Here is a 9295-nt window from a genome sequence, read left to right as displayed (position 1 = left end):
AAGGAGTAACCGCCCTCAGAACGTGGCCCACTAAGGAGTAACCGCCCTCGGCGGTTACCCAAAAAACACCTATAAAAGGCCTTAAGAATAAGGGGGGAGGTACGTTCACATTTTTTCCCACAAAGCTATTGCTAAATTATAGACTCATTTTTACAAAAACTGACTTGATCGTCGGAGAGTTTTCCCGGAGATCCTGTCTCCGGTTTTGTTTTGCAGGTAACACCGACAAAGAATATCAAAGCGGATCCAGCAAGTTATCAATATACCATTAATATATTATTACATATTAATTCATTTTTCTCATAATTTTTTAATTAACTCTCATATTAAATTTTTCTATTAAAAACACTGGTGAAAAAATATATTATAACACCTACGGTAAAAAAAACTATAGCACTCATATCCAATTCCAAACCACAACTTCTGTTCTACAGTCTAGTTGAAATAAAAGATAAAACAATTGTTACAAAAAAAAAAAAAAAAACAAAACGACATAGTTGTTGTCAATGACATTAATACCCTCAGATATTCTTTTCTTGTTAGCTTCTGCCTTTAATATCCCTTGTTGCCTAGCCTCTGCCCTTGGTGGTATGATTAAATAAATATTATTAAAACCCTTCTGGATCGGCCGATAAAAAGAAAAAAGAAATTAAAACAATAGAAACGAGAAGCGAGTGAATTCTAGAGTACGTATACAGAGATCGGAGAGTAGAAGAGGAGACAACAACAAAGGAAAAGAGGAAGAGAAAGATAAAGAAGCGAAGATGAAGATTTTCGTTAAGACTTTGAAGGGCTCTACCTTCGAGCTCGATGTTAGACCTGAAGACACCGTATGCCCTATTTCTTTCTGTTTCCGATATTAAATTATTTTGACTAGGGTTCCTATTGTTTTTTTTTTTTTTTTTTGTTTCTTGAAAGTAGGGTTCCTATTGTTTTCTGATTGGCTAATTGTGTAATTCAATTAGCGGTTATCTCAATAGGAAATAAATGTTTTTAGCGTTTGATTACATTGCGATTTCGGGACTAAGGCTTTGTTGTTGTTGTTGTTGTTGTTGTTGTTTGATTACATTGGGACTGTTACCTGTATCGACTTCTAATTTTTCTTTGTTAATAGGTTTTTAAGTTGGTGAGTTGATTGATGGATTAGTTTGTGTGGATTATTTACTACAAAATTTTGACCCTGAATTAGGGTTTGGGAGTGATTATGGTTCTATGGACTGATACTTGTGTAGTTGGAATATGTGTTTTGGAAAGTTTTGTTTCAAGTTTTGGACACGGGAATTATTCGGTTGGAGTTGAATTACGTTTTATTGATTACACTGGAAATCTAATTTATGGATTTCGTGTCAGATTATGTCCGTTTGCCCATAAAAATTGTGTTGTGCTATCAGTATTGACCTGTGGGCTGTGGACATTTAGCTCATTGGCAATCATCTGTTGCAGCATATACATTGTGCTCTATTTTCTTCTAGGGCATTATCCTAGAGAGAATATGGAACCTTTTGGTTTTTATGTTGAAGTATATATAATTATGTTACTGTTTGCTTTGATTTTTTGTTATTGCTAACTACTGAAGTTACTTGGTTATTGTTCACTTTTCCTTCCCATCTATGGCAGAGAAATAAATATTATTGAAGATAAAACTCATAACATGTTATAGTTGCTATGCTGTTTTTTTCTACCTTGTATTACATTCTTCTAATTAGTTTCCGATAGTAGCTTACTTTTGAGATATTTTGGCCAGATTGCTGATGTCAAAATGAATATAGAAACTACGCAAGGGGCAGCTATTTACCCTGCTGGACAGCAGATGCTAATTCACCAGGGAAAAGTCCTTAAAGACCAGACAACAATCAGTGAAAACAATGTAGCTGAAAATAGTTTTCTAGTAATCATGTTGACCAAGGTGTGTTTGCTTATATTATTTATATTTCTTGTTAGATATCTTGCAATTTGTCTGATTGGTTCTAAGAAATGCTATTAAGGTAAGAATGATGGTATTTGAAGGTTGTGGTTGCATTTCTCAGGAAGTCTTCCCTCTGATCATATAATTTAGTTAATTACTCTCAAGTAGCGTTATACATCTGGAATTGAGTCTAAGTACCTTCATAGGTTATTTCATGAGAAATCAGGTTGTAGTTTGAGGCTCTATTTTGGCTCCCCCTACCCTCTTCTTATTTCCCTGGAATGTAGACTTTTCTTCTCTCTTTAATCTTCTACAGTTGTATAACTAATACATAATATTACTTATACACATGATGTTGGCTATTGTAATTATCTAGTTGATTTGGTTTTAATTGTGTGCTTTGACAATGCCAGAGTAAGAGCTCACCTGGGGAGGGTTCAACTACAGCTGCTTCTACCAACACCAGAAATGTAGGTGTCTGTGATGCTTTCATGACTTGCCTTAAATAGGGATGTTGATTTAGTGGTTTTATAATGCAATCGTATGTTGTGTATATATATATATATATTTGCACTATATAAAATTTCTTGTTTCTGTACACACAGTTTTGCACCCTTAAATTATCAATTTTAGAATTTTCTTTTACTCAAATCTTTAATGTTTTATACAGCAAAAAAATAAATTTTCAATATCAGATGCTTGTATATATATATATATATATATATATATATATATATAACAACAGAATTGTTGGTGTGTGTTCTACTTTCATAACTAACAACTTGATTTAGAAGGGATTTCTTTCCAGTATTTTTTTAACTGATTTTTTTTGTTGGTTTTTTGCATATTGTTTTGGAAATCTCAACTTGTGTATGCTACAGAGTTTATAATTTTTTTTGCAAAACTTCTCTCCCTTGGCACAATCTTATGTCTGAAAATTGTTATGCAGGTAACGCAAACAAGTTCTCAAGTTTCAACAGCATCTCAAGCTCCTGTACCAACTTCAACACCGTAAGTTTTGTTTTTTCTTTTACTTGTGAATTATTGGCTATGTAGGATATCACTTTGCATATGTCTTTTCGTTTGTTCTTGTGCACAGTCCTGCACCTGCTCCTGTCACAATGCCTGCACCTGCTCCTGCTCCTGCCACAATGCCTGCACCTGCTCCCACACCTGCACCTGTTTCAACAGCTGCTGCTGCTGTGTATGTATCTTCCAACTTCCCATTCCCGTAACATAATTCGCATGGTGGTTTCTAAAGTTCCAAATTATTTGTTAAAATCAGGCCAGAGCCTGATGTCTACGATCAGGCAGCATCTAATCTAGTTGCTGGAAGTAACTTGGAGGGAACAATCCAGCAAATTGTTGATATGGGTGGAGGAACTTGGGACAGAGATACAGTCGTTCGTGCACTTCGTGCTGCTTACAACAATCCTGAGAGAGCTGTTGAATATTTGTATTCTGTAAGTGTATTTGCTTTATGGCAGATATTTAGCCTTAAGTTGCTAGGTACAAATTCGTGCTTGTTCTTTTTTTTCTTTTCTGGGTAGGTTTAAGCTTTATATCAAAGATGCAAGTTTGGCACAAACACATTCTGTGGGTTGCTTAAGCTATTGTCAGAATAAATAAAGTTGGTCCATATATGATATTAATCATAAATCATGGAAGATGCTTGCATCGATATTATAGTGCTTTATTTTGATTGCTAGCGTAATGTATTTTCATACTGATAGAATATGCTTCAGTTACTAGCGTGTTGCATTGCCCATTTCTATTTTGATAAGGTATGTTATTGGGAAAGTGCATTTTTATGCCTGGCAGCTTTTATGAATTTGTGATGTAGAGTCCTTTAACAGAACAACTGTTCTATGAAAAGCTCTTAAAATTTCAAATTCGGATCTATTTTTGTTTTTATCTTTTTTCTTTGTGTAACAAATTTCATTATTCAATAATTTAACAAGTTAGCACCATAAAAAGATTTAAGCATTTGATGGAATATTTTTGCATTGAAGGAGCTCGATTGAATACACAGTGAAGTTCAGGTGCCTAAAGAAGCCTTTTGCCAATATGCCATTGGCACTAGCCTTTTGCCAATATGCCATCGGCATTTTTCACCGTTCCATCTGATTTTAAGTATGCCTGTGGTCTCCTTCTCTCTCAACTTCTTAATAAATGCCAGTTCCACCTTCCTACACTACTTTCATCCATGCCAATTAACTCTGTCCTCTGTTTTGTATTTTCTTTCTCCAAACTTTCTTAGGAATGGACTCTTTATCTTATATATTATTTTTTACCCTTTTCATCCTTGCACTTCATCCTCAAGTCTGCCATTTTATAATCCTGTGTAAATGTTTCTACTTAACCATTATTTGACCATACATAATAATACCTATAGTTGAACTGCTGTTTTAACTCTTTGCATTTGTTGCTTTCTTTTATGCTGCCGGGATTCTCTGTTTTCTCATAAGCCATTTTTTTTCCCACTGAATCTGAAGATAAACTGTAGTGGTGCAACTCAAGCCATTTAAATTCAAGATGCTGATCTGCATGATTTTGTTTTCAAGTCTACTTTTTCAACGACTTGTTTCATGCTTCTTCATCTGAATTTTCTCGTCTCTTTGATGATTGCAAATATTCAGGGTATTCCTGAGCAAGCTGAAGCTCCACCTGTGGCTCGTGTCCCAGTGAGTGGGCAACCTCCAAATCCACCAGCCCAACCTCAGCAGCCTGCGCAACCAGCACCTGTTCCTTCTGCAGGACCCAATGCCAATCCTCTGGATCTGTTTCCACAGGTAGTTAGAATGCATTGTTTAAAATTAAGATAACCAATAAAGTCCCTCATGGATGCGATCTGCTGATTCTATGTGCTTTTGACCTCGTCCATTCCATTTAGGGCCTTCCCAATATGGGTTCTGGTGCTGCTGGTGCCGGAACACTCGATTTTTTGCGGAACAGCCAACAGGTCTCATATCTGCCTCCTTTTTTATTTTTTCCCTTTCTCTGTTCATTTGGGACTGATTCAACTCAAGGGCACTGAACTTTTGTTTTCTTTTTTGTCCTTTGTCAGTTCCAAGCACTGAGAGCTATGGTGCAGGCAAACCCACAGATATTGCAGGTAAATAGTCCTCAATTTCTTTTCTGACCTGATTATTTGAATTTCTCAATTTTGGAGATTGATTGGTTTTAAACATAAATGCAGCCTATGCTTCAAGAATTGGGAAAGCAAAATCCTCATCTGGTGAGGCTTATTCAAGAGCACCAGGCAGATTTTCTACGCCTGATTAATGAACCTGCTGAAGGTGGAGAGGGGTAAGAGTGGGTGTTGGTTATGTTGAAGTAATTAAACATGCATCTTGCTCATTCATTAATAATGTGTGGTGTAGGAACGTTTTGGGCCAGCTTGCTTCATCAATGCCACAGGCAGTGACAGTCACACCTGAGGAACGTGAAGCTATAGAACGTGTAAGTTTCTCTTAAATTTCTTGGTGCATGCAAACCATAGAATTTTATTGAGGGTATTACAATATTAATTCTCATTGTTTGTTGTATTTAATTGAGTATGCTTGTATATGATATCAGGCATGATTTTTGGGGGGAGAGTTGGGGTGCAGATGTGGATACAAAATAAGTTGCATGATATGCTTTTTTGTTTGAATGTGTTTTTCTTACATGTATTTTCAGCTTGAAGCAATGGGTTTTGATCGGGCACTTGTGTTAGAGGTGTTCTTTGCTTGCAACAAGAATGAGGAGCTGGCGGCCAATTACCTTCTAGATCACATGCACGAATTTGAGGATTGATTCAATTGGGATATTTTATGCTGAATCCGTCTGCCCATTGGCCTGGGAGAAAATGTTTCTATATATATATTTTTTACCCTCTTATTCTCCTCAACTTCATTTGATAACTTTGGAGTCTTGGAGTTTTATAATGTGAGGTTACTAGACAAGGAACAGTATTGTAACATTCCTCCCCTAAGTTTCTGTCGTTAGGATCGTTGATATTCACATACATGATTTTCTTAGCAACTCTTTTCTGTTTTCGCTTCCATGTGAATGTGTTTGGACTGGTGATGACATCAATCAAATTCGTCGGGAATTTACAGAATTGGTTTGAGGTTATCTTTCTTGAAATGCTTTATCTAATTCTCTGTGGTGAGTTTTACTTTTGTAAGTAGAATAATGGATAGGGGCTTCAAATGAGCCAAGCCGCTCATCAGTCACTTAGGCTCGGTTCGATAATATTTAGACTGTATGGCTCGATTTATAAACGAGTCGAGCTTCAACACGGATTTGAGACTCTATTTGTCAATGCTGAATTTGAGCATGGTGAAACACGCTCGAAAGATGGTGAGCAGGTTTGGATATAAGATCAATGAACAAATTCGATTATAATATTCATGAATTGGCTTGTGAGCAGGTTCAGTTTTTTTTTTCTTTTCAATAATACCCTTTCTATAAGAAAAGGCGAATGTAAAACTATGTAGTTTTGTAGGTTTCAAATTTAAATAGTTGTGTTGAAGAAGTTTCGAACGAGATTGAAACTCTATCTTGTTTAATTCTTCATCTTTGCTTGTTTTGTTTATGAATACTCAATGAGCTATTCGTGAGTAATGTTTATGAATAAAATTAATGATTTGTTCGATAGCAAAGTTGGTGAATAAGTAGTTGTTTGTGAGCAGTTCTTGATTAAATAATTTTCTTAATTTATTAAGGTTGAGCAGGATGTTGAGTTGAATTTAGTCCAAACTTTATTCGTGAGTAAAGTGAGTATAGTTCATGAATAAAATTAATGAGTTATTTGCGAGCAAAGTTCGTGAATAAGTAGTTTGTGAACAGTTCGTGATTAGTAGATAATAAAATTAATGAGTTATTCGTGGTGAATAAATAGTTTGTGAGCAGTTCGCGATTGAATTTTTTTTTTTTTTTTTTCTGGATGAATTGAGATCGAAAGATGTTGAGTTGAATTAAGTTCAAACTCATCGAGTTCAAGTGTTATCTTACACCATTATAACTCATCTAATTGTCGAGCATCTCGTTTAATGTTTGGTAGAGAGATCTGGCTTAAATGTACCTCCTCTTTTGATCTACGAGGCTTTATTATGGATCTTAGTGAAGTCCTCTTTCCTTGGAAAATAAAAATAAAATAAAGTAATAAATAAGAAGTAAAGTAGCTGGTGCCAATTAGACAGATTTATTTATAAAATACTTTTCCATGTGTAACGAAATTATTCAAAATAAATATATATTTTGCATGTAATTTAATATAATTACATAATATGCGAATTACAATATATTTTTGGAAGCAATGTCAATGACAAGATTTTATTGAACAGAACAAAAGAAATATTAATGAAAAAGAAATAAAGGGCTAAATCATTTTTTGGGGGAGTTGTTCTGTTGGCTGTTGGCGGATCAGTAAACAGAATGTAGAATTTGTTATTTAGGGGGTGTTTGGTTGCTACTTTTTGATCTATGTTTGTCTTTTCACTCTGAAAATGAGAGTTTTAGGTGTTTGGTTAGACCCATCATATTTGCATTTTGTAGCTGAAAATTAATTTTTTATGAAAACGGAAAATCTCTGCTTTTTGAAAAACAGCATTTTCAAATGACAAACAGTAACAACAACAAACAACAGGTAAAATAAACAGACTCTTAGTTAAAATAAAATAGGGTAACAATTTATTTTATTTTACTCTTAACTTTCCTATGTTTTTAGGATTTGTTATAAATGGGTTCCCTGTTTTTTTTTTAGCTTGTTATGTACAACTATTTAAGCTACGAGTATCAATTGAGATCGTTTCCTCAACTTCAGTATCTCTTTCATTTATAGTTTTAATATGTAATGAGAGATAAACAATGCTCAACTACTGGTATAAAAAACAAATCAATCACTTGAAATAATGCCGATTTTGAAACTAATATAAGCATTTTGACTATCAAGAATTATGAATTTTCTGTCATAGAATTAAATTATGTATCAAATTTCTCACAATTATTGATTAATTCCATGCCAGGACGATAATATAGATTATTAAATGGAAGAAGACAAAAGATACACAATTGACACTTTCTTACTTTTCTCTACTTCAAAAAATACTAATCAGAAAATAAAATGGCTACTTATATTCAAAATTAATTCATTTTCGAAATTAAAAATTATTGATGAATTGGTTAAATCTTTTCAGATGAGTTTTTTTTTATAAATTATGTGGTTTGTGCTTTGAAATTTCGAGGATTGTGGATTTTTTTTTATCATAGTAAATGACACTTTTCCAATTTTAATTAAAAAAAAAGATTTTTAAGTAACAATGTTTAATAACGTAGATGTAAAATATCACTCGAGGAGGTTCAACACTTCTCCATTAGATATAATTGAATAGATCAAAACCTAACGGTATTGTTACAAACCGAGTCTCAAATACAACCCGGACAATCCTCAATAAACACTATCGGGTAGGAGATATTTCTGGCATAAACTGCCAAATTATGAGCCCGTATATTACCTTCCCGATGAATAAAATTAGGGATAATTACAAAACTAGCACCTTTTAAGAGGTTAGTTTTCTTTTCTAACTCCTTTTAAAAAATTCACCAAAACTAACACATTTCATTAACTAAATTCCAAGCTTGCCCTTGTCACTAACACTCCGTTCTCTAACATTCGATCTTCCATCTCTCTAAACTAACATCCCGCTATCCCTCTCTCTAACTTTCCGGCGATTTGTGCGAATCTGTACATTTCATTCGGCGAATCTCTATTACTTCGAGTGGACATGGCGATAACACGAAGCTCAGACAACGAATCGAATTCAGAAGGAAGGACGAAAAAGAGGGTAAATAACTTGACTTTACATTTGCGATTCTCTCTTGTATTGTATTTACATTTGCTGGGTTCTTGTATTGTATGTACATTTGTTGGGTTTGAGAAGGAATCATTCATTTCGTTTACTTCTTCTGGTGTTAGGGTTTATCTAGGTTCATCTGGTGTTAGGAAATCGTTCGGTTTGGTCAAAATGCGTCGATATGTATGTTCTATCGACAACCTAATTGTAGATAATACATAGATATAGATAGCCTAATTGTCGATAGAACATAGATATCAACGACCTAATTGTCGATAGAACATAGATACCAATGACCTAATTATCGATATCTCTCTTATTTTAACCTATGTTAGCTCATTCTAGCTCAACGTTTTCAGCATGATCGTGGACACAAGAGGAAGAGAGATGAACATGTCTCTTCTTCCAAGAAAGCCAAGGAGGGTTCTGAATATAAATACAAAAAAGCATTTGGAACGGAAAGCGTCATCACAGTTAGGTGCAACCTAGATGCAGCAAAACATATAATGGGCAGTTTAACACCAAACCAAGTAAAGCTATTTAGGCA

General features: G+C 34.4%; 1 protein-coding gene across 1 annotated transcript; it reads left to right on the top strand.

Annotated features, from left to right (window-relative positions):
* Window positions 1-620: 620 nt before the first annotated feature.
* LOC136235039 (ubiquitin receptor RAD23d-like) lies at window positions 621-6011 on the top strand. Its single transcript, XM_066024557.1, has 12 exons — window positions 621-830; window positions 1745-1906; window positions 2320-2376; window positions 2856-2917; window positions 3006-3110; window positions 3192-3369; window positions 4546-4698; window positions 4800-4868; window positions 4974-5021; window positions 5106-5215; window positions 5290-5368; window positions 5588-6011. Exons 1-12 carry the CDS (start codon window positions 765-767, stop codon window positions 5702-5704), a joined length of 1206 nt encoding a protein of 401 aa, XP_065880629.1. The 5' UTR covers window positions 621-764; the 3' UTR covers window positions 5705-6011.
* The last annotated feature ends 3284 nt before the right edge of the window (window positions 6012-9295 follow it).

Source organism: Euphorbia lathyris, chromosome 1 (assembly GCF_963576675.1).
Source record: "Euphorbia lathyris chromosome 1, ddEupLath1.1, whole genome shotgun sequence".
NCBI classification, from domain to species: domain Eukaryota; kingdom Viridiplantae; phylum Streptophyta; class Magnoliopsida; order Malpighiales; family Euphorbiaceae; genus Euphorbia; species Euphorbia lathyris.
This window is presented reverse-complemented; position numbering and strand designations above follow the sequence as displayed.

Bases quoted from the DNA above. Each gene is read 5' to 3' on its own strand.
- LOC136235039 (XM_066024557.1), top strand. From the start codon at position 765: ATGAAGATTTTCGTTAAGACTTTGAAGGGCTCTACCTTCGAGCTCGAT. The intron at 3,111-3,191 runs GTATGTATCTTC...TGTTAAAATCAG, and splicing joins TCAACAGCTGCTGCTGCTGT to GCCAGAGCCTGATGTCTACG. The intron at 4,869-4,973 runs GTCTCATATCTG...GTCCTTTGTCAG, and splicing joins TTTTGCGGAACAGCCAACAG to TTCCAAGCACTGAGAGCTAT.